At 63.7% G+C, this 25,060-nt stretch overlaps 1 protein-coding gene across 2 annotated transcripts in view; it reads right to left on the bottom strand.

Annotated features, from left to right (window-relative positions):
• The window catches only part of ACSS2 (acyl-CoA synthetase short chain family member 2), a 43,924-nt gene that overhangs the window by 11,595 nt on the left and 7,269 nt on the right, over window positions 1-25,060 (bottom strand). For both annotated transcript variants that reach the window (XM_075901485.2, XM_075901486.2), the window contains exons 3-7: window positions 7,869-7,960; window positions 7,237-7,340; window positions 6,942-7,014; window positions 6,344-6,419; window positions 4,819-4,933 (exon numbers count right to left, since the gene is read on the bottom strand). In XM_075901485.2, the coding sequence (XP_075757600.2) occupies window positions 4,819-4,933; window positions 6,344-6,419; window positions 6,942-7,014; window positions 7,237-7,340; window positions 7,869-7,960 (460 nt within the window). The remainder of the gene's footprint in view (window positions 1-4,818; window positions 4,934-6,343; window positions 6,420-6,941; window positions 7,015-7,236; window positions 7,341-7,868; window positions 7,961-25,060) is intronic.

The raw sequence follows: 25,060 nt of genomic DNA on the forward strand, positions 1-25,060 counted from the left end.
GCACAGCCGGTCAGTGCAACCGGAGGTGTGCCACGCCCACGCCCACCCCTTGGGCACAGCCGGTCAGTGCAACCGGAGGTGTGCCACGCCCACGCCCACCCCTTGGGCACAGCCGGTCAGTGCAACCGGAGGTGTGCCACGCCCACGCCCACCCCTTGGGCACAGCCGGTCAGTGCAGCCGGTGGTGTGCCACGCCCACGCCCACCCCCGGGCACAGCCGGTCAGTGCAACCGGAGGTGTGCCACGCCCACGCCCACCCCTTGGGCACAGCCGGTCAGTGCAACCGGAGGTGTGCCACGCCCACGCCCACCCCTTGGGCACAGCCGGTCAGTGCAACCGGAGGTGTGCCACACCCACGCCCACCCCTTGGGCACAGCCGGTCAGTGCAACCGGAGGTGTGCCACGCCCACGCCCGGGCACAGCCGGTCAGTGCAGCCGGTGGTGTGCCACGCCCACGCCCAGCGCAGCAGCAGCTTGCCAGCAGGACCAGGACACCCGGCTGCCGCCCAGCTCTGCCCGCCGACGCGCCACCCGATAGCAGGCGGCCAGGCCCACGGCCCTGCTGGGTTACTACAGGGCGGTGGCACCAGGCCATCGCCTCCCGGATGAGCACACACTGTTATCAGCTGAGAGCCCTGCCTGCCAGCTGGGGCGAGGGCCAGGCAAGCTCCTGCCTGCTCAGATGAGCCTTCTCCGTCCAGACAGAGGCCCCGGGGCAGCCCTTCCCCGGCGGGGGAGTTCCCCGGCCCGCACTGGAGGGTTGGCCGGCGCCGGGGGTCAGCAGCGCTCTCCTCGCCCAGACCGGCCGGGGACGGCAAACGGGGACCAGGCACGAGAGTCACTTTCCAGCACAGCCCCTGCGGGCGGCCGCCGCTGACCGGGCTGTCTCCGCGCCACCCAGCGGAACCGGCCGCTGCCCTAGCCACTCACTGGGCACCGGGACAGGCAAACCCCACACAGCACAGGAGACAGGCTCCGCAGCGCCGCCGCCGCCCCCTCGCACGTAACACGAGGCCCCGCCCCGCCCCGCCATGCAGCCGCTGTGCCCGCGGGGGACGCTGCCGCTGGATGGAAATTCCTTCGGGCGGGTCTCTCCGGGTGCTCAGTCTCCTGTCGAAAGCCCGGAGGGAAGCAGAGGCCCACACTGGCGCTTGGGCCGTGCCCGCGCACGTGGGGGCCCCAGGCTGGCCCAGCAGCCAGCACTCCCGGTGTCTCAGCCAGGAGCCTGACTCTCGCTGCCATTTCCAGAGCCCCTCCCCTCTGCCAGGGGCCACGTGGCCCGGGACACAGCTGATGGGACGCCCAGGGAGCGCCAGGCCCAGGCCCACAGCAGCATCGCGGCGCACTGGAGCGGATTCCCCGGGGGAGGCGCTGAGCACCCTGCACCCGCCCAGCCAGGCGGCAGAGAGCCTGCTGCTTGATGGTCCAAGGTGCCCAGGCGCCCAGAGCCAGTCGCACACCAAGAGGGCGGCGCGCTGCCCACCAAGACGCCCAGCCCAGCTCACCAGGCGCAGCACGGCCAGGCAGGCTGTGACGGCGCGTTGGGATCCCCCACCTCCTGCACCCCCGAAAGGGCACGAACAGACTCCCCCAGCCGGTAGAACAGAGGAGTTTATTGCTTCTCCAGGATACAGCCCAGCACAGACGTCACCAGGTTACAGGGCAGGCCTAGGATGCCTCAGCCCCCCTTGATATGGGGGGGGGTCCGGCTTCTAACCCCCCAGCCTGTTGCTGAGGCTGCTTCCTCCATGCTCCCAGACAGAAACTAACTCACTCTCCTCCAGCCCTGCCCCCAGCCAGGGGCAGCATCCCCCTTCCTTTGTTTCTCCCCATGGGGGTTAGCTGGTCAGACAGGTTTGGAGCCCCCTTTGCATAATGACCAGACAGCAGAGGTCACCACAGCCCTAGCAAGGCCCCCCCACTACGTCACAGGCCAACACCCGGCGTCTCCCCAAAGCTCGGCCCGCCAAGCCCTTCCCAGGCTCGCGAGCGACCCCCTCGCCTCTGCGAGCTGCAAGACTGAACCCCGGGATGGGCAACTGCAGCCCAGCTTAGCCTCCTCTCTCCCTGCTTCCCAGACAGCCCCTGCCTGCCCCCCAGCCAGGGGCTGGTCTCCCCCTCCTCCCTTTGTCTGTCCCTGGGGGGCTGAGCCTGGGTGCCTGGTTAATCCACATTTGGGAGAGTCAGTGAGAATCTCCCCGCACCGTGCAGGGGCCCCGGGTCGCAGAGCAGACAGCCCCCCGCTGCGCCGCACGGGGCTATTAGGGAGACCGCGGTCTCGGCTCCGGGTTGGCCCGTCCGCGCCCTCTCCACAGGCCGCCCAAGGCTGGCTCTGTCAGCGCTGCTGGCTCCGGAAGAGCTCGGCCCAGGGGCAGGGGTCCCACTGGGGTTAACGCTCGCTCCCTGGGGGCAGTGGAAGCCCGAGACTCGGCCTGGGCCCAGAGTTCACAGGGCGAGTGGCTCAAGGTGTTTTCCCAGGAGGCCATCTCAGGCGCAGCGCCCTGGCCTGGCCCCACGAGCGCGGCAGCACTTCTGGGCAGGGCCCCGGAGCGCCCACGGGAGGCTCGGCTGTAGCCAAGCTGCGTCTCAGTATCGGCTGCAAGGCTAAGTGCGGCCTGCAAAGATCTGGTCACTCCTGAGCCTCTCGCACTGTGTGCTGGCGCGCGGGGGGGGGGGGGCACGGCGCCAGCAGACACCAGGTGGTCGAGAAGTGGGGAACTTGCAGGCAGCGAGGAAACAGCCCTCGTGTCTGAGGCGAATGGAATTAGCAGCATTGGCAGAGCCGTGGGGACAGGCAGAGACCCCCTGGGCTGCCTGACACCCCCGCGAGGGCAGCCCCGGAGAACACCGATTGACCCGCAAATCCAGACTCCAAGGGGCACTGACCCGTGTAAGAACGGGGGCTCTGGCCATGGCCTCTGGGTTCAGCCTGAGGAACCCGGCTCCTCACTCAGCCTGGCCTGGCCAGTAAGACACACTTGAGCCACGGCGCACTGGGACCTGCACCATCTGCAGGACGTGCGTGTGGGCGTGCTTGTGTGCGTGTGCCTGCATGCTCGTGTGCGTGTGCGTGTGTACATGCTCGTATGTGCGCGTGCTTGTGTGTGTGCACGTACATGCTCGTGTGCGCGTGCATGCTCGTGCACGTGCTTGTGCATGTACGTGCACGTGTACGTGCGCTCTCTTTCCCTTTTGTGTTGTCAGGAAGTGCGGCGTGTCGCGAAGCTCCTGGGGATGTGTCAGAGCCTGACACTCCCGGTGTCACTCTCCTTAAATCCAGGAGCGGGCGTGGCCACACGGTGACGCTCTCGCTCTCCTCCCTTCGAGACGAAACATGTTGTTTGGAGGAGTTGGGGTAACTCCCTCGAAAAACGAGGTCAAGGGAAGGAGTCCGGGGGGGGGGGGACTTAACGTCTCTCTTCTCTCGTTTTCCCAGCGGAGCTGGGACCCGTGCAGCGGCGGAGGGAGCGTTGTCCAGGCTGTCTGCGAAGGAGGGAAGGCCGTGGCAGGCTCCAGCGGCCACGCGAACAGGAATGGGGGGCTGTGCCGTGCGTGCCAGCACTAGGACTGACACCCAGAAGCGCTGGAGGGAGGGGCAGGAGCAGGCAGGAGCAAGGCTCCAGCGTCCCAGTGCACAAGCAGTGTGGAGGAAGGGGGGGGGCGCGCGCGGGCTGCAGGGGGAACCTCGAAGGGCCGCACGTGGCCGGCGAGCTGCCCAGATGGTCCGGACGGGGCGTGGCCCTGCCACGAGGGCAGGGATTGGACTTGATGGCCTCTCCAAGCGCCTGTGAAAGTTGCTCCCTGCCCTGGGAGGGGCGAGCACCCGATCCAGTAGAGCCGGGGGCAGCATCGGCCCCAGCCCCGCGTCCCCGCGGCGACAAGCCGAGAGCCGCAGGACCGCAGAGCCAACATTGCACTTGCAGCCCCGAAGGAGGGGTGGGGGCGTCCAGCCAGCCTCCAACCCGGCACCTTCCCGTTCCGCCCAGCCACCCCGCCCACTGCCGCCGGCTTCGCTCCCAGGCACGGCGGAGCCAGGCCCGGAGCCGCGATCCTCAGGGCACAGGCGAGAGCTCCGGCGAAGGGCGTGACTGGCAGTGCGGGGGAGCTGGCAGCGGGGCTCCTGGGCTGCGCACGGGCACCACGCGACTGCACGCCCCTCGGCAAAACACGGACACACCACGGCCCGAGCGCCTCCCGCCCGACGTGGTCTCCATGCGGCCCCTGGCCCGGAGCCAGTCGTCAGCGCCGCAAGGGCGCTCCGCACAGAGCTCCCGCCGGGCTGGGCAGGATGGGCCCAGGGACCTACCTAAAGTGGGAGCTCCCCTCCCAGGCCCCCTCCGAGGGCAGCGGGCCATTGCGAATCGCTGAGAAGCCCCTCGCCCGCCCCCCTGCCCGGGGAGGGGCCGCTCGCCCGAGGGCCCCCGGTGGTTTCGAAGGCGGCTGGGTTCTCTCGGGGGACGCCCTGACCCCCAGCGCGCCGGACGCTCGCTGACAGAGCAGGGCCCGGGGCTCGGCCCAGCGCAGCTCACGCCAAGCGCCCGGCAGCTGCAGCTGCTTGACCTCTCCGGCAGGGGCTGGGTTTGCTCCAGGCTCAGCTGACGGGGCGGCCGTGCCGGGAGAGAGAGCAGCCTGCACTGGGAAGGGGGGAACGGAGCCGTGGCGCCTGGCACCAGCGGGGCTCTAGGAGTCAGGGACGGGCGGGGGGTCCCTGCGAGGTCACGTCACACGGTAATTCGGGGGGGACAAGAGCAGGAAGGCTGCGGACGGGGCGCCCCGAGACCCTGAGCCATCCCTTCGGCTCCCCCCGCGGGGACTCACCGGCACGTCCTGGCACAGCCTCTTCAGGGGAGGCGACTTGCCGCACCTCCCGCCCGACACCAGCGCCTCCCTGCCCAAGTGCTTGACCACGATGCAGGTCCTCAGAGGGGCGTCCCTGCCGAGGGAAGGGAGGGGAGAGGAGGGGCCATCAGCCTGCGCCCGGCACACGTGGGCACTGCCCTGCCCGGGCCTGCCGGCGCCGCAGTCCCCAGGCAGCCGCGAGCCGCGTCGGCTCGCTCCCCAGCCGCCGGCTCCTGGGCTAAGCGGAGGGGAGTCTCCGCCTCTCCCTGGCGCTGACACCGGTGGCTCGGCCCGTGGCAGCGCTGCACAGCGGGGCAAGGCCCACCAGAGCTCCGAGCTGGGCTCCCAGCTGCTCGGGACGGCGTTTCCCAGTTAGCGAACCAGCGCGGGGGCATCGGGGAGGCCGGCTCCAGCCGTGGCGACCGAGCACACGTGCGACACGAGGTCAGAAGGCCTGCCGCGGGGACCCGGCCCAGAGGCACGCTCAGCCCCGCCGCTCCGAGCGAAGGGGTGTCTCCGCGTCTCTGGGCGCACAGCAGGGCTCTCCCGTGGCGGGTCGCTCACTTCCAGCCCTGTGGCCGGGCCGTCTCCGACGGGCACCAGCAGGCGCCCACAGAGCGGGCAGCGCTTTCCGAACGACCAGCACCAGCCAGCAGGCCGCCCAGCGCGGCACTCCTTGCACGCAGAGCCCACCGAGCAAGGGCGACGAGCCCCCGGCCACCATCCCACACCCAGGAGCGGGCCCAGAGCCCCGTGAAACCCAGCAACGCAAAGCTCGGACGCCCCCCGCCCCGCCCCGCCCCGCAGGACGAGGCTGCAGGGTCAGGCGGCTGAGCCCTTGTCACAGGTGGGGGATTCTGAGCCACTGCGCAGAGCAGGGACCCAGCCGGGCAGCCCCTGTGCCTGGCTGAGGAGAGGGAAGGAAGCACGAGGCGGCAGCGTGTTGGTCAGGACCCCGCGGACCCAGCGCCAGCCGGAGCGGCCGCTGTGAGGGGCTGGGGCTGGGAGGCAGCAGAGCAGGTCGGCCTGCGTCCCCCTGCCACCGTCTCCCCGTGCTGGTGCCCCTGAACGACTGTTGTCCCGCCCTAAGCCGGTGCCTGGGCCTGCCGGAGCTCAGCCTGCGCCCAGGCCTAAGCTCCCTGAACGGGGAGGAGCCCGGCCGGAGCTAGGGCCTGGTGTACCGGAGCACTGGGACCCTTCGTCACCCCGCCCAGAACCAGGGCTCGGCCCGAACACAGGCCAGAGCGCCCCAACCCGGCCTGGCCGCCCTCCAGGCCCGCACCCGGGCGTTTCAGTAGGAACCCGCTGCCGCCAGCTCCCTGCCACGGCCCTGACCGGAAAGGCCCCTCCCACGCTGGCGCACGGGGCTCTGCCGCGTGGCAGGAACCACCCCGTATGGAATTCCCCTGCCGGCCCAGAGCCGCCTGCAGCGCGCACCCCCCCATGGGCGGGCGGCTCCGCGGCCGCGAGGTGCATCGCGCCGCGCCCTCCGGCGGGAACTCACTTGTCTCTGCACTTCTGCAGGGCCTCGTCCGCGATCTGCTTCAGGTTAATCAGCTTGTCCCCTCTGTAAAAGGCGTCTGCAACACAGCGAGCGAGTCCTCACCCGGGCCCTCCGCCGGGGCAGCCGGGCGGGCGCACAGGGGGGCCCAATTCCTCCTGGGGACGGGTTCAAATGTAGCCTGCCCAGACCCCCTGGGGACGGCCGGGGGAACAGCCTGCCCGGCCACATCGGCCTTCCCCGCGCCCCGGCGGGGGGAATGGCACTGCCGTTGCCACGGAAACCCCGGCTGGGCTGCCGGGCAGACCTCACGGCGCCCCACACGGACGGACACCCTGCTCTGCCAAGTGCAGACCTGCAGCCGCCCGGCCCCGGGTCAGGGCACCACCGCAGCGATGGCAGCCAGCGGCCCCCGGGCCTTTCCAAGACGCCGGCTGTGCACAGCGCTCCCAGCGCTCCCCCGTCATCAGAGAAAGGGGAAGTCCCTCCTGCACTGCCAGGAGCTGCCCAGCCCGGCACGGCCGCGGGACATCGTCTCCCGTCACCAGCCGCTAGCAGAGCTGCTGCCGTAGCATCGGCCCAGGCCAGCCGGGGGCGTTACCTGCCGTGATGAGGAGGGAGCAGTTGGAATCGAGGATCCGTTCGCAGAGGGATTCTGCAGAGAAACCTGCAAACTGACAAGGACACAGTCATTCAACGCGGAGCACAGCGGGAACGCCCGGGGCTCCCCGTGGAGCAGGACGGGGGGAGGGGCCCAGGGCGGTGGCGGAGCAAAGCAGGAAGCGCTCCGCTTCTCCACTCCGGCCTTTTCGCAGGGCACGGGCCCTAGGAAACGGCACCACCCACGTACCCACAGCCCACCCCCCCGCCGCGGCTCCCCGCTGAGCACGTCCTACCACGATGGAGTGCAGGGCCCCGATCCTGGCACAGGCCAGCATGGCCACCACCAGCTCCACGATCATGGGCATGTAGATGGAAACTCTGTCTCCCTTCTTGACGCCTGGCAAAGAGAAGGGCGATTTCCCAGGCTGGCAGAGCGCGGTGCCCGCTGCTCCTCACAAGCCCAGCAGGAGGGGAGGGGTCGCCGCCAGCCACGTGCCCCTCAGCGGGCCCCAGGCGAGTGAGCGCAAGCTCGTGGCTCAGCTGGCGGGCGCAGGGCCCTGCCAAGGGCTCCCAGGGACACTGGCCTCGGCGAGGGACCCCAATGCTCCAAGGGGGATGGCGACACGGCAGCCCCTGGCCCGGCCACGCCAGGTCCCTGCAGACGCACGATCACGCCCGGGCCCCTGGCTGGGGGAGGCGCCAGGAACGGTTCTCGGGTGCCAGCTCCCCGCGCAACGGCTTCCGGCTCCAGCCAGGTGCCGGTGCAGCTCAGCCAGCCACAGGGGGTGGTGGGATCGCCCGCTCAGCGGCTCTCAGGCCTTTGGGGACGTGGGAACCGGGCCCGGGGTACAGGCCGCTGGAGCGCCTGGCGCCCCGCCCAGAGGCAAAGCCACCTCCCACATGCGAGCCGGGGCTCAGCACGTACCTTGTGCCCGCAGGACATTGGCGAACTGGCAGACCTGGTGCAGCAGCTCGCTGTAGGAGATCACGGTGGAGTCCCCGGGTTCGTTCCCCTCCCTGCGAAGCCAGAGAGCACAAGGGAGTCGGGGGGGGAGCAGCAGCTGGGGAGCTCAGCACAGCCGGGCGCCTCCAGGGACTGCCCTTCAGAGCAGAAAGGGCCCAGCCTGCCCAGCCCCGGGGGCCGCGCTCGCCCCAGCAGGAGGGTGTATCCGGAGCCAGAGCCCGGCTGGACCCCCGCTCCGGGCAGGGCAGCCGGGAACGCACCGAGCAGCAGGAACTGCCAGTGCCCCGAGGCCAGGCACTCGCGCTGTGCTCCAGCGCGCACCGGGCCTCTTGCACGGTTCCCGCGCTCCTGGAAACCAGGCCAGGCCTCGGCCCTCCCGCCCCACCAGCTGCAAAGAGAAGGCCCAGGGCAGGGCAGAGGGCTCCCTTCCCCCGCACTCCTGCCCTGCCGCGCCCCAGGAAGCGCCTGCCGCCATGCAAGACACCCAGGGCCTTGTTTCCAAGCGGATAACCTGCTGCAGCCACCCCAGGGACGCGCACAAGGCCGGGCGCGCGGCTACTCGAAGGGTTAACGGGGGTGCAAAGAACGCCAGCCCGCAGACTCAACGGGGGCCCCTTCCAGCCGCCGGTCCGGCCAGTGCACAAGCAGCAGCCACGTTCCCCGAATCGTCAGCCCCCCCCCCCCCGCGCGGCCAGGGTCGGCCCGAGGGTTGGCGGGGCCCTGGGCAGAGCCTGCGCCCGCCGGCCGCCGGGAGGAGTTTAGGCCCCTCGGCACGGCAGGAGGGGAATCGCTTTAAAGCGCAGCACGTTCAGCACGGCCCAAGGGCGGGCTCTCCCCCGTCCCAGGCAGCGTGTGATCAGAGCTCGGGCAGCCTGGCTGGCTTGCAAGGGGAGGGGGGAGCAGAGCCACAGCCCAGGGCTAGGAAGAGGCAGGTGGGTGGACACTAAGACCAGGGGTGCCCCAAATGTTTGGGTGCTCTACGCAGCTGCAAGCGGGTAAGGAGGGCTCCGGGCACACAGCATGGCCCTGGCAGGGCGCCAGACGCACGAGAGGAAACAAGCGCTGCTTTGGGGGCGAAGACAGAACCGTCCCCCCGCGTCCCCAAGGCCACCCTGCTGCAGGGTCCCGGGGGCAGAGTGCCAGCGTGGGAGCCCGGCGCCAGCAGGTCCTGCTGCTGAGTCCTAGCTCACGCTGGGCCCTGCCCACGTGAAACAGCAGCGCGGCCGACAGTGGCGTGCACATGCTGCCCACGCACTGCCTCTATCCGCACGCAAGTCTGCAACAGGCCTCCAGGCACTGGCAACGGACCATGGGTGTCTGCCTGGCAGGTGCAATGCAGTGTCAGACGTGCCCAGGAATCCCTGCTGGAACACGCAGGGTATAAAACAGCGGGGACTAAATCAGCTGTTAACGCTCAGGAGAGATCTCAAGTCATTGTGGAGAATTCCCTGAAAACATCCACTCGGCGGGCAGCGCAGCCAGGAAAGCAAACAGAATGTTGGGAGTCATTAAAAAAGGGAGAGAGAGCAAGACAGAGAATATCTCATTGCCGCTGTATAAAACCAGGGGACCCCCACATCTTGAACACGGCGTGCAGATGCAGTCACCTCATCTCAAAAAAGACTCGCTGGCGCTGGAAAAAGTTCAGAAAAGGGCAACAAAAATGCTGAGGGGTTTGGAACGGGTCCCATCTCAAGAGACATTAAAAAGACTTGGACTTTTCAGCTTAGAAAAGAGGAGACTAAGGGGGAGTTTGATGGAGATCTATAACAGGTGTGGAGAAAGTGAATAAGGAAAAGTTATTTACTTGTTCCCATCATCTAAGAACTAGGGGTCACCAAATTAATTTAATGGGTAGCAGGTTTTAAACAAACAAAAGGAAGTTTTTCTTCACTCAGCACACAGTCAACCTGTGGAACTCCTTGCCAGAGGATGTGGCGAAGGCCAGGACTTTAACAGGGTTCAAAGAAAGCTAGATAAAATCATTGCAGTTAAGTGCATTAATGGCTATTAGCAGGGCTTGCCGAACTGCGGCAAGCCCTGCTCGCCAGCCGCGCTGTCCGACAATCTGCGCATGCGCAGATCGCCCAAACCCGGCTCTTCCGGGTTGCCATCTACTCGCCATGGGCGAGTTGATTGCATTATTTGTTGAGCCCTGGCTATTAGCCAGGATGGCTGAGGAATGGGATCCCTAGCCTCTGTCTGTCAGAGAGTGGAGATGGATGGCAGGAGATGATCGTTTCCTGTTCTGTTCACTCCCTCTGGGCACCTGGCATTGGCCACTGTGGGCAGACAGGACTCTGGACTAATGGACCTTAGCTCTGACCCAGCCTGGCCGCTCTTATGTCTTGATCACGGGCCAGCGTGGCCGCCTGCAAGGCGAGGCCAAACACAGGGTGAGAGGGGAACTGAGGCCTGCGCAGGAGGCTTGGGCCCTGCAAACGCGAGACCGTTGTCAGACATTTCCCGCCCTTGCTGAGCTCGGCTCTGCTGCCAGGGGAGGCGCTGGGCACCCGTCTGAGAAGAGACCTGCTTGGCGGGAGTGCAGGGCGGGTCACTGGCAGCAGATGGCACCCACGGGAGCTGGCAACGCTGCCTAGCGCAGCTCACTGGGCTTGTGGGGCAGGGAGCCGGGTAAAGCTGCCAGGGCGTCTCGGGACCACGGCGAACCCGCCCCCTGCGGAAGGGAACAGCAGGGCACAGCTCTTCCGCCCACAGGCCCGGGCAGCGCGGGGCCAGGCTGCACGAGGCGGGAGCGTGTGCAGGCTGTCTGGGGAAGCCGGCCACACGCTGCCTCCCCGTGGGGTGACCTAGAGGCGGGAGACGCAGCAGACGAGTGAAGCCCTCGGCGCCTCCCTCTCCTGCTGGCTGGCCTGGCTCCCTGCCCCAGGCGGCACTTGGCTGCATTTAATTCCTGGGCCATTAACACATTCTTGCATCAGCAGCCAGCTCCAGCTCCCGCTCCCGCCCGGGCAGGGTGGTGCCTGCTGGGCTCAGATGAGCTGATCAGTCCACCAGGGTGCAGCAGCCAATGAGAGCAGACAGCACAGCCACCCGGCGCTCTGCCCAGGGTCAGAGCACTGGGGAGACGGCCACAGGGCCGGGAGAGGGAAACCGAGTCAGAGGCCAGGACAGAAGGGAGCACTGAACCCTCCTGTCACGCTCAGTCCAGAGACCTTTGCTGCCGCCACCCTGGAGCAGATCAGCGAGAAACAGCCCCTGGGAGAACCCGCAGCCCTTCGCTGTGAACGTCACCCCCTCTGCCGGCCGCACGTGCCAGGACTCGCCAGCTGGCCCCGGGCTCCTGCAGACAGAGCGCGTCGCGCTGAACAGCCACAGCCAGCGCCCAGGGCCTGTCCCCGGCCTCCCCCTCGCTCCTGGGGCCTTCAGCAGCCCCCTCCCACGGGCCCGGCTGGACTCGGCCTCCCCCAGCAGGCACCCCGGCCAAGCATGGCTGGGCGCTTCGCTGCCCCGTTATCGGCCCCTCTGGCACAGCCCCTCCCTGGCGCGGCGGGGTCGGTCCTTCTCCCTGCCTGTGCACTGACTGCGCACACACAAGGCGAGCCCCGCCAGCTGGCTCCCTCGGGGACAGCTCACCGCCCCCGCGTTTCGGCCGCACGGCTGCAGGTCAAATCGTCCCCCACCCCACAGAAAACCCACTGTCCCCCCGCCCAGCGCCGCTAGCGGCCACGAGCACCGGGAACCTCTTTCCTAGGCGCGTGGATCGCACTGGCTTCCCAAGGCACGGAGCCGGTGGGCACTTCCCGGCCTTCTCCTTTTCTCTGCCCCCAAGGCAACCAAACGGGAAAACGGCCGTCCAGGGCCCTCCGCTGAAGAGGCACCTCCTGCAGCCCGACCCCCGGGAGCGGTTAGCCAGAGCCCAGGCGGGTGCACTGGAAGGGAGGCAGGTCTGGGGCAGGGGGCTCTCACGCTCTCGGCACGCATGGGGAGGGGAGGAGGAGCCGGAGGACGCGCCGCGGCAGCCACCCCAGTCCAGCAAGGCCGCCGCGGTAACGGCAGTGATAACGCAGCAGCCGGCCCCAGGAAGCCTGCCCCGAAGGAGGGAGGGAAACAGGAGACGCTGAGGTGCCAGGAAAGCAGCCTGGGACCAGCCCAGGAGACCGGGGGGCCAGCAGGGGCCACAGAGGAAGGGCTGCCAGCCCAGGGAGAGGTGGGCAAAAGCCACCCCTCAGCCAAGGCCCAGAGGAGGCTGCGCGGGAGCCCGGCAGAGCTCCGTACGGGGCGGGGCGGGGGGCTCTGGCACAGGCCGCCCGAGAGCTCTGCACATGGCAAAGGGCCACCCCTTCGCCAGCAAGGTGGGTGTCTGAGGGAGCGGGTGCAGGAAGTAAGGGCTCCCCCGGCACCCACCGCCCCGAGGGACGCCAAGCACCTGCCCCCACACGAGCCAAGCACCAGAGAGGCCTGGCGGGCCCCGGTGAGCCCAGGCCAAACCCCGCGGGCCCCATGGCAGGGCCAGGGTCCAGGCTGGCGGGGGAAGGCGGAGAAGCCGAGCGAGGAACAGGGAGCGCTGCCGGGCTGTGGGACAGGCCGCTCCCAAGGAGGCGCGGCCCCACGGCACGGAGCAGCCGGACTGCGCCTATGTCAGGGCGTCACCCCCCCTAGGGCAGGGTGTGACGGACCGGGCCGTGTCTGGGCACAGCTGAGGGCGTCCGCTCAGGGCGAAATGCTCAAATCCGGGGCTCCTTACAGCCCCCAGACTGGTGACCTCTCCAAACAGGCCACAAACCAGTCCCACCGAGCGCTTCAGCAGCCTGCCTGAAGCCTCACGAAGCAAAACCCCTCCGACACCCCAGCAATATCCGTGCCCCAGATGGCCCCGGGCCTATACACACCTACTCCCACCTACCCCGAACAAGTCCTGTCCGGTTCCAAGAAACCAGCCACAGATCCCTGGTCAATTTACCCTTTGGACCTTACCCACAAATCACACTGGGCCAATCCTTTAGAATCTATATCTAAAGGTTTATTATCACAATAAAGAAAAGCATGAGAGTCAGGTTGTTAAAGGATAGTACGTTACATGCACCGAATCTCCCAGTCCTCGATGCAGGCTCTAGCAGAGATGTTACAGCTGCTGGTTTAAAAGTTCTTGTTGCACATCCTAGCATCATGATGGGTTCACAGGTCTTTCCGGCTCTTCGATCCCTGCACTGCTGCCTCTGGGATGAAGTGCTGAGCTGAGAACAAAATGGAGTCCCCTACATGGCCTCTTTATCCCTCCTTCCTGGCCTCTCCCTGGCCGTCAGCCTCTCTCTGCTGCAGCTCTTGGGCCTCCGCCCTCATGCTTTAGGTGTGTCCTTGGCCCATCGAGTGCCATTGTCCCACAGGGCCTCACTAATTAGCATGTCCATAGGCCAGGCTCCGCCCAGTGCTCAACCACACTCAGAGAAATATTCAGTTTCCACACAGATACAGATTCCTACCTACACACACAGACATTATACACTCACATCAATAGCGTACACAGGATCAGCAGACAGTGAGCTTCTATTCAATACCTTACATGCCCCCTTCTATACCATTCTTGGGGCCAACACCCCCACCTATGGGTGCATCAGTGATCTGGCTGCTCCCCTCAAGATCCAGTAACGTGACACCCCCAATGCAAAACTGATGCAGGACGTGATGCCAGTAACATCACTGAGGGCATCACAGGCCTCCCCATGCTTTGGCTCTGTCTCATCACATGTTCTAACCCAATGTTAGAAACAACAGTACAGAGCTGGATCAGTGTATGAGAACCCAGTTCGCCAAAAATAGGCTTCATTACTGCAAGGTCTGTCATAGCGACAACCACGTCCTTGCATTGTCTTAGAATCCCAAGGTAAAACTTGGTAAAACCCAGAGCTACTTGGATCTGCCTTTGTAGCACGATCCCCGTGTGTGTCAGGTGATTTTGCCCAGAGCTGAAGAAAGTAGTGAATTTATCCCGGCCAGCTCTGGCAACTCTCTGAACCACAATTAACATTGTGTGAATGCAGGTATTCTCATCCCAAATAGTGTAGGCATTTTTGCACTTATCCACGAAAACAAAATGGTGGCGTGCCTCAGTTTCCCTTTTCCACACAGGACCTTCCGGCTGGAACCATTTTTGTCCTGTAAGAAGTTCCTGGACCAGTTACAAGCATTAAGCATGAAATATCAACATCACAATGTCCTTTTACGTCCAGTCTGTCACTGGGCACATTCCCTGACAAGTTACAAGGTGTTTCCATAAGATCAGGCACATCATACACCCTTACGATTCTCTGCAACAATAATCCATTGGTTACAAGAATTAACATCAGTAACAAGAACAATCCTATATCAGGTGTATACTGACATTCTCCATCTGGCCCCTTCTTTGGCTCCACCCCATTGCAGTTTTGGCCCTTCAGGTTTAAACTGCAAATCTTCTTGACCAAAGCAAGTCCTACCCTTCCCCCTTGTCCTCTGGGCTCCAGGCCTGAAACCTCTGGCCTGACCAAGACAAAGGGCTGGCTGGGCGTGACTCCCTGGCTCACAATGGCCCTGGAATTCTCCCCCTTTCCCCACTCAGTGGGGTAACAGCAGTGAGCTGTAGACTCCCAAGTCTCTCCTCTGTCCACCTCCAACCTCTGTTTCCACATGGAACCAGATATCAACCTCCCTGATTGAGTATGAGTGTCCACCGTGTCCAGAGATGGGAGCGTAACTGCCATCTCCTGCATCCTAGGGAGAGTGACCACACAGCTGTTCTGCTCTGCATACTTAGCTACCCAGCCCTTCTCCTGAATCTGAGACACTAACTTCCCACTCTCCTCATTCACCTGGGAACAATCCTGTCCCACACACACTGACTTCCCAGCAAGCTGGTCACACACAGTCACTGGGTTATCAGCCTGCTCCAATTCTCTGGCTGTTCCTGCCTCATCTGGAACAACCCTCAGTCCCTCCGAGACTTCCCCACAACCCTCCACACTGGATTTGTCTATATCCAAGTCAGTGGAGTCACTGCTAATGGACAAATTGTGTCCATCAGGCACTACAACAAGTGCCTCACACAACAAGCTGCTGCCTTTTACAGGCAGAGCTTTCTCCTCAATGCCTTCTCCCAGCAAGGCCATGTCACCTGCCTCAGTTACTGCAACCTGCTTGCTACAAGCACTGCCAGGACTCTCCTCCCTATGAGCTTCCTTAAGCAGCAGTTCACCCTTCCCTGGCTCTGCAGCAGCATAGCCCTGCTGAGCCACAACCAATTCCTCCTGAAATTCCTTTACTCCTTGAGTCCTCCCTGGCCCCTCCGGTGGATTCACAGACAATCCCCTCTCAGGCATACAGACAGACTCACAAGATACAAGGTCAGAGACACCTTTTCTCCCTTTGCAGCTCTCTAGATGGCTGTAAACTTCCTCAACATCATTAGGCTCCAGAGTTAACATGCCCTGATTCCCTCCTTGTGCCTGGGCTAAGGGGTCACCCTGGTCCCACAGACTCACTTCCCCCTCTTCCAGCAACACAGCAGCATCAGGCACAACATCAGGGTCCCCACTGTCTGGTCTCTGGGGTTCTGGCAAGACACTGCCTGGATCTACCCAAGTCACAGCATCCTCCTCCCCAGCAGACACAAACTTAGAGACACCTCCTTTCTGGGCCTTCTTTGTATCCAGACCCAACTCTGGGACAACAGCCCTGCTCTCAGCCAACACAGGCTGTGGGGCACCTTCCTCAGACAAAGGAAGAAACCCTTCCCCACACACAGACAGGCAACCAGAGACAGTTTCTCTCTTGTCCCAATACCCCTGGCTAATTTCAGGCATAGAGCTAGACACTGAGACAGCTTCCTTTACTGCCCCACTGCTACTTCCACCAGCCAAATCGCCAGCTTGCACACACTGTGCTTCTTCACACAACTCACTTTCAGCTTGTGCAGGGTCAATTCCACAAACCTCACCAGCCACCAACTCCTCAACTAAAACTTCACTCTGGCCAGCCACTCCAGGCTGCCCCAGAGAAACATTTCCCTGACTTCTGGGCTCTTCCTGCCCTGGTTCTGATTCCAGCCTCACCTCTGAGGCATCAGACAGGCCCTTGGGTCCCTCACTCACAGGCTCACTGCCCCCCTGCAGACACACAGCCCTCTGCCACAGGCACACATGTAGAGACACTTTCCCCTTGGTTACAGTAAAACTGGCCAGCCCCAGAAAACTTTCTCTGATTTCTGGGCTTTTTCTGCCCTGGTGCTGATTTCAGCCTCGCCTTTGAGGCACTAGACAGGCCCTTAGAAGCCTCACTCGCAGATTCATGGCTACCCGCCACAGGCAAACATTTAGAGACGCTTTTCTTTCGGTTACAATAAGATTGACTAGCCCCAGAAAGCTTCCCAGAGTTACCTGTACCCCCCTCACAAACCCCACACATGCTTCGGGGCTGGGCTACAACATTACCCCACATGCCCACACGGTCACACACCGAACTTTCAAGAAGACACGGTTCCTTTTATGCTTCAATTCTTTTGGGTTGAAGTTCAAATCTGGCAGCTTTTTCCCGGCCTTGATTGATTTGTCTGTCCCACTCTGCCATTCTCTCTGCATGTTCTCGGTCTCGCCTCTGTATTCTCTGTTGTGACAGCAGACGAGACTCCTCCACTTCTCGTTTACATCTAAGTTGCATTCTCCTCACTGGATCCTGCTCTCATTTCTTCTGCAGCATTTCTGACCATTAACAAAAATGCCAGCTCCGGATTAGAAACTTCCTCATTAAAGGCAATGCCCCCTTCCAAGCACAAGAGTTCCAGAGCCTCTCTGTCCAGACTTTCATACTGTAGCTCACTCACTGCAGCTGCTCTTTAACCAACCAAACTCTCAGTAGCTAAAATCAAATTTAGACAGCGTGGGATCCTGATCCCAAAGCTCAATTGACCAAGATCTGTGGATCCTGCCGACTATGCCACTGTGACGGACCGGGCCGTGTCTGGGCACAGCTGAGGGCGTCTGCTCAGGGCGAATTGCTCAAATCCAGGGCTCCTTACAGCCCCCAGACTGGTGACCTCTCCAAACAGGCCACAAACCAGTCCCAGAGTGCTTCAGCCGCCTGCCTGAAGCCTCCCGAGCAAAACCCCTCCGACATCCCAGCAATATCCGTGCCCCAGATGGCCCCGGGCCTCTCACACAGGTGGGGGGTCCTAGCACCCAATCCCACCTACCCCGAACAAGTCCTGTCTGATTCCAAGAAACCAGCCACAGATCCCTGGTCAATTTACCCTCTGGACCTTACCCACAAATCACACTGGGCCAATCCTTTAGCATCTAACAACTAAAGGTTTATTATCACAAGAAAGAAAAGCATGAGAGTAAGGTTGTTAAAGGATAGTACGTTACATGCACCGAATCTCCCAGTTCTCGATGCAGGCTCTAGCAGAGATGTCACAGCTGCTGGTTTAAAAGTTTTTGTTGCACATCCTACGATCAGGATGGGTTCACAGGTCTTCCGGGCTCTTCGATCCCTGCAATGCTGACTCTGGGATGAGAACAAAATGGAGTCCCCCACATGGCCTCTTTATCCCTCCTTCCTGGCCTCTCCTTGGCCGCAGCCGGTCACCTGGCCGTTAGCCTCTCTCTGCTGCAGCTCTTGGGCCTCCGCCCTCCTGCTTTAGGTGTGTCCTTGGCCCATCGAGTGCCATTGTCCCACAGGGCCTCACTTTAGCATGTCCATAGGCCAGGCTCCGCCCAATGCTCAACCACACTCAGAGAAATATTCAGTTTCCACACAGATACAGATTCCTACCTACACACACAGACATTCTACACTCACATCAATAGCGTACACAGGATCAGCAGATAATAAGCTTCTATTCAATACCTCACATGCCCCCTTCTATACCATTCTTAGGGCCAGCAGCCCCACCTATGGGTGCATCAGTGATCTGGCTGCTCCCCTCGAGATCCAGTAACGTGACACAGGGGACCAGCCAGAGCCAGCTCCGTGGCCTGCCGCCTGCTCCCCTGTCCCCGCCCTACGTGGGGGAGGGCGCTGGGCAGGGGCACGGGCAGATCCTTCAGCTCCCCACCCCGCTGCCCCCTGCCTTGGAGCTGCCCCCGTCTCCTGCTGGCTGGGCAGGGTGGGGGAGGCAGAAAAGGGGGGCTGCTGTCAGGTGTCCCCGCAGGGATGGAGGGACTTGGCTGGCTGCTTGTGGGAGTAGTGCAGGGCCAGGGTGAGTCTCCTTAGCCCCACAGCACCGAAAGCCCTGGTGCAGGCGGCTACTGGGGACAGCGGGGGGAGCGCGGGACGTAAAATGGCAAGTTAGCCAGGAGGGCCCGAGACTGCCACTAACTTGAAACCTGCCCCTCTGCCGGCCCGCGGGCTCGCACGCCGCCGGGAGACCTGCTCCGGGTGACCGCTCAGGAGAGCGGCCTGCCCGCCGGCGGACCCAGCGCCAGCTCGCACTGGCCAGGAAAACAGCCCTGAGGGCAAAGCCCCTCATCGGCCGCGCTGCCAGCGCCCTGGGGCCCGGCCGAAACGCTCCCCCGGGCCTGAGACGGCAAATGTAACCCAGAGGGAGCTGGCAGCCTCTGGCCAGGAAGTGCTGCGCGAGGCCGGAGCACACCCCACAAGGGACAGCTCAGAGAGCTGGCTCCCAGCACGACAGCACAGACCCACCAACCTTGCGGCCGGCGGGGCCGGCGCCCAGAAATGGCCCAGCCAGTCAAACCGGGGTGACTGGGAACGCTCGGTGGCCAAGAGACACCATGAAACCAACCACCCATAAAGGGAGGGGGGATTTGCCCTGGCAACCGGGACGACGAAACACTGATCCAGAAGAGAGATGGGGCGGAAGGAGCCTCAAATCCTGCCCCTCCGAAAACGGGAACTTGCGCAAGACATTCGGCTTGGACAGAACCCCCCAGGCCACGCGGAGCGACCAGGGTGTGCGGTCCCCTCGCACCGACTGACGCGCCACGCCACGGAGCTGCAGGGACTCCCCACGCAGCCAGCCCTGGCTACACAGCCTCGCAGCAGCTCAGCCGGGCAGCCAGCGCCCGCCACGGCGCGGTCCCCCGAGGCCAGAGGCCACTTCCAAACAGCGGTGGCTGCGCAGGATGCGTGTGCATAGGAGGTTCCGTGGCCCAGCCAGAACCGATCCCCAGGGGCCCCGTAGTTACCGGGGGAGGGGGCTGGCAGCAGAGTGATTTCTGCAAAGGCCTCGGCTTTGGACCCCACACTCCCCGCCCCCGGTCAGAGCATTCCTCGTGGCGAGCCAGGAAGCGCGACGCGGCCCATCGGGCCCCTGGACACAGGGGGGCTGGCAGGCGCCCATAGGGACCCGCTGCTCTTCGGCCGCTCAGACCCTCTCCTCCGAGGAAGGGGCTTTGCCCACCAACGCTCCTGCCCCACCTACACATCTGTGTTCTCTGTGGTGCCCCAGGGCCGGTGCGTTGCGCCTGAGCGCTCCAAGGGCCTCGCACGGGAGGGGGCAGTAGCCCCGGTCTACAGCTAGGGAACCGGAGGCAGGAGCGATTTGCCCAGTTACCCAGGACAGCGGCAGAGCAATTCTAACCGACTCTGGGGCGCCCCGTAGATGCCCAAAGCCGGGGCGATTGTGGACCCTTCAGCCCCGCTCCACAGTCACTTCTGCAGCGATTCAGGCCCTGGCAGAACCCCGGGGATAAACCTCGGGAAGGAATTTGTTTTAATGCCCCACCCTGGAACAGTGTCTATCGCCTGCAGAGGCCCTGGGCCCGGCCTGGCCGAGTGACACTTCGCTGGTGTCTGAATGCAAGCTGCAGCCGTTAGCAGCACAGAGACTCCAAGCAGCAGCTCCCTCCTCCCACGCCCGCGCTGCATTAGCGTGCTGCCTTTCGGGCACGGAGGCTAATTCAAGCAAGGCAGTAAATTCGGAGCCATTCCCATTACTCACAGCCGTCAGAGCCCCAGCCGCTGCCAGCAGCTTTTAGGCAGATTACACGCGCTCTTTGCAATCCCAAGCCGGCTCTGCACCGTGCAGCCCCGACGGCCCCGTCACCCGGCTGCAGGCGGACACTGCTCCAGAGCACGGACTGGCTCACGAGCGTCTCTGGGTGGGATCGTTTCGCCTGCTTTGGGGAGCTGGGCAAGGGCAGGTACCGTGTTTCGCTGGCCTGTCGACTCTGCCTGGTCACGGTTACTAACTACCCCGCCCAGCCAGCAGCCTGCACGCCCGCTGGGGAAGCAGAGCAGATCAGTGTTTTGCACGGCCTCAGTTAATCCTACCGTCTCCGAGGCAAGTCCAAGCCCCTTACGGAAACTCTTCCTGTGACACCTTGTGTTTCACCGGGCAAGCCCCAGACTGCCAGGGACGAACGTGTCAGGTGACTGCAGACGCTGGCCAAGTGCTCAGCAGCCCCACGGAGCTCCCCAGGGGAAGCGTCTCTCTCCCTCCTCCACAACTTCGGCTTGCGCGGCTGCCGGCCTCGCCGGTAACTGCCCCTCAGAGACCCCAGCCCACCCCTGCTGGCTCAGGCCCAGGCGGCACTTGTTAACCAGCACGCAGGTCGGCAATTGGGACGCCCCCCCCGGGACCGTCCAGAGCCACAGGCAGCCTCGTGACCCCTCTGCCTTCGCAAACGGGGCTTGTTGGTGTCACACTGACAGAGCCCTGCGAGGACACAACACTGGCACCTGCATCTGATCCACACACACAGTCCATGGGCATCTGCAGCTGCGGGTGCAAAGCGGGGATCTGCAGACTGGCAGTGCACTACCGGGACCCCAATTTGCCAGCCAGCCAAACTCCCTAGGTAAGACCGAGTACAGCCTGGTCCCCAAGCCCGCTGGAAGGGCACCCGCCGTAGTATCCAGCACATCACCGGGTGCTCCCAGACATCACCAGCCCCGGCCTCCTTGTGTCGATTTCACGCGGGGGGAGAGACTGCCTTCCCTTCTCCTGGAGGGAACCCGGCTCTCCGTGTTAGAGCCCTCCAGTGCGTGTCCATATGCACCGTTCCCATCCGTGGGAATTACCGGCCTGCCACCCGCTCCCCCACGCGACAGAGGAGCCAAGGGCCAGTCACAGCACGTTTAAGGAGAATCGCTGTGGATCTGAGGGGACACACTGCGTTGGAGCAGCTGGTAAAGCGTCAGCCGTCTGACCGCCCCGGTGTGCTGCTGCTCAGAACCTGCCTGGCCCCCCCGGGAACATTTAAAATAGATAAAAATGCCTAAAAATAAACCAAGATAATATCGTGCACCACGACTACAAAACCACGTCTGCCACGTCTACAGCTGGCTCAGGGAGGGAAAGGGTTACCAGCGTCAGCCTGACTGGCATGCTGACTGGCGGCCGGTTAATGGGTGGCCCAGCCCCGCGGAGCAGCCCCTGCCCGCAGCATGGCGCGGTGAGCCCTGCCTGGTCCAGCTAGAGCAGTCCCCAGCCCCTGCTGTACAGGGCTTGAATCCCAGTGGCTCCCTTGCTGGCTCGATAGCCCAGGTCCCGCCATTCTCCAGCACCGTCCAACTCCAGATCTTTGTGCTTTTCTCTCCTGGCCAGTCGGGGTCAAATGTTCCCCCCAGGCTCCAGCAAGAGGTTTTTATAGATCAGCACCAGGCTGCAGCGCACAGGCCTCTGACAGTGCCCCGCGCCAGATGCGCTGGAGCAGCGGTGCTGGAGCTGCAAGCGGCTCCGGGCAGCACGTCATGATAAACCGCTCTGGGACGGAAGAGAGAACTGAAGTCCCTGGGCTGGGCGCTCTCGGGTCGCTCAGTCGGCTCCTGGTGTCCCGTGTGTCACGTTACCGGAGTTTAAGGGAAGCAGCCAGGTCACTGCTGCGCCCATGGGGGGTGTTTGCCCCAAAAGTGGGTACGAAGGGGGCCATGTAAGGTGTCAAATGAAAGCTTCCCTTTTGCTGAGTCTGTATCTGCTCTTCACACACCTGTATAATGTCTGCGCATGGAGTTACGGATATGTACTCTGCGGTAATACTGGGAGTTTCTCTGTCTGTGGGCTCAGCCTATGAACATGCTAATTAGCAAAGCTCCCGGGAACAATGGGCCTCTGAAGGCCAAAGACACACCCGGCCACTGGCCATGTGACTGTCTGCAGCTTGGAAGAAGCCAGAGAGGGGTATAAATATGCCATGTGGCATCCTCCATTGGGGTATCCAGTTTTGCTCCTGATTCCAGATGCAGCCTTGCAGGGAACAGCGAGCCCGGAAGAACTGTGGCCCCATCCTGACCTAGGATGCGCACCAAGGACTGTTAAGCCAGCAGCTGTAACATCTCTGCTAGAGGCTGCACTGAGAACTGGGAGATTCAATGCACGTAACGTACGATACTTTAACAGCCTCACTCTCAGGCTTCTCTTTCTTGTGGCAATAAACCTTTAGATGTTCAATTCTAAAGGAGCGGCTCAGCATGGTTTGTGGGTAAGGTCCAGAGTGTAAATGGATCAGGACCTGGGGCTGGTTTCTTGGGACCGGACAGAACCTGTTCAGGGAGGGTGAGATGAGGTTCTAAAACCCCTCACCTGTGTGTTAGGCCCGGGGCTGTTTGGGGCAAGGAGAGCGCTGGCGTGTCCGAGGGGTTTTGCTCGCGAGGCTTCGTGCTGGCCAGACAGGCAGCTTAGCGCTCTGTGTGACTCGTTTGTGGCCTGTTTGGGAAGGGCCGCCAGACTGGGGGCTATAAAGAGCCCCGAGTTTTGAGCAATTCGCCCTGAGCTGACGCTCTCAGCGGTGCCCTGACCTGGCCCATCACCGTGTCAGAGGAGGGTGTAAACACCTGCAGGCAGCGGTGGGATACCCTGCCCCAGACACTGCCCCGCGCATCTCTCAGAGGCTGGCGCTTTGATCTCGCTGCCAATCTGCAAGAGCTGGGACTTCTCATCCAGGTACCCTCTCGGGGGGCAGCAGGGCCCCCAGATTTACTAGCGGTGCCCCCACAGCACGAACGAGCAGGGAATGACCTTACCCCTGGCATGCCACCTGAGGCGCACCCCATCCCTGGGCTCCCCTTGCCCTCAGCAGGGAGGAGCCAGCGGACAGGTGAGCAAGCGGTCCATGAACCAGGGCAAACCTGCTGCAGCAACGCGAGGCCGCTCCAGCCCCACGACTCAGGCGGGCTGGGCTGTGTGCAGCTCAGGGAACGCTCCCCCGGAGCAGCGGCTCCTTCCACAGCGGCGTGTACTGCAGAGTCCAGCAGACAGACACTCTCCGGGGAGACATTCTGGAGCTAGTTATCGGGGTGGGCCATGGCGACGGAGGAGCCCGACTGCCCAGCTGCCCCAAGGAGCTTTCCTTGGGAAGAGCACTGCCCGGCAGCGGCACTAAAGGGGAGGGGACTCGAGCAGAGGGCCTGTACTTCTCAAGGCCTGGGTCCCTCGGCGCGCAGGGCCAGGTGCAGCCAGGCTCACGGACCCGCAGACTAAGGCCCCCTCAGTGCCGTGAGCCACGCGAACCATGGCTCCGAGGCGCGTGTCCCTTTTTCAGAACCGGCCCGGCCCCAGGCAGCATGCGGCCGTGAGACGCTGACCCAGGCACCAGGCCTGCCCAGTAAGGACACGTGCGGAGTCACCGGAAGAGTCTTTCGACCGCCCCCTTTGTGCTCTGGAGCCAGCTACCGGTGGGATTTAAACCCCCCTGCCCAGGGCATGGAGGCAAACGCCACGACAACCCCCCAACCCGGATCGCTGCAGCGTGCCGGGCAGACAGACCACTCCGGCCCCGCTGCCGCAAGCCACACCAGCAACAAGCGGCCTGTCCCGTCAGGGTCACGCCGGGCTTCTCGGGTCCCGGGCCACAGGCAGTTGGTCAGTTTCATTCACGCACAGGCACATTCCGAACAGCCGGGCGCGTGGGAACTCTCCTGGGGGAAGGGAACTCAAAGGTGGATCCCAAAAAGCAAGAGCGCTCCCTTCCGCCCCCTTCGCAGCTGCCAGGAGGCCGGGGGAGGCGAGAGCAAAGAATCGGCCCCTGCCCGGGCGGCAGGGGGAAAGCAGGGGCCAGGTGTTTGGAAGGACAGAAAGAGGAGACGTGATGTTTACCGCACACTAGCAAGGTAGCAGAAGAGGAGTCGTGTCTCTGCACCCCCCCCCTCCAGCGGCCCCAGGGAGGGACCTGGCACACGCCCCTCTCTGGGCAGGCAGGGACCAGGAGCTGCCATCTCACAGACGCATCTGCCCGATGGGTGAGGTCCCCCCACCTCTGTGGCTAGCAGGGTCAGTCCTCTGGCTCCAGCACCTTGGGTACAGCTCCCAGGACCTGCAGGGTCCCTGAGCAGGGAGGCTGGAGGGTCGGAACAGAAATGCAGCAGCCAGCATGACACCGGGAACGCGAAGGGCAGGACGAAGGGAGAGCCAGCGGGCGAGGACCACGCGGGACGCGGCGCAACCGTCTCTGGGAGGCAGCGGCCTGGCGGGCGCAGCAAGAGGGAGCCTGACCAAGTCAAGGGAAACAGAAGCGGGCGGAGCAGGCAGCCAGGAGCATCGCACAACTGTACACAAGCACGTGCGCCAACTGATGAGCACGGCGACAACGCTGCCCGGGTGCTAAACGCGGCACGACCACACTAACGGGGGGGGGGCCCTAACACCCCGCTAATCGGATCCGACCAACACGGAGACAGCCAGACCCGCTCCGGACGCAGGGCAGCGCAGCGCTGGCGAGATCACAGGCGTGCAGCCCTTGCCAATTTACGTTCTGCTCTTTGACCAACCCTGGCAGTAGGTTATACTCAGCAAATCCTGCCGTACACCGGGGGGCGGATCGCCTTAGGGCCACGGACCCACAGACAAATCAGTCGGGGGCCGTACACAAGCGAGACCCTCCCCACGTGCCCCTCGGTAGATTGTGCGCGCTCCAGCCATGCGGGTGGGGGGCTGGAGCACCAGCACGGGCTCCCCAGTGCTGAGCCTCCGGGGCCAGACCCAGGCATCCGGCCCCCAGGCCTGAGGACGCCGCAGGTCCACAGCGAGCACAGTGGCAGGAGTGGGGTGGCCAGGGAATTGTGGTGGGGACGGGGGCATGCCCAGTTCTCAAGCCCGGCCCCTCAGCGCCTGCGCTTTCTGCTCCGGACTCGGGGCCTGAGACGCACACAGAGGACTTGCCCCGGACGGAAGCGTTGGTTTAGATGTCCAAGCCTCGTGCTGGATGCTTTCACCCCCGCCCCCGCTGCAGCCCCTCCCTGCCCCCGCCCCGGTTTGCCCT

This window comes from Pelodiscus sinensis, chromosome 17 (assembly GCF_052426305.1).
Source record: "Pelodiscus sinensis isolate ZL-2025 chromosome 17, ASM5242630v1, whole genome shotgun sequence".
NCBI lineage: Eukaryota > Metazoa > Chordata > Testudines > Trionychidae > Pelodiscus > Pelodiscus sinensis.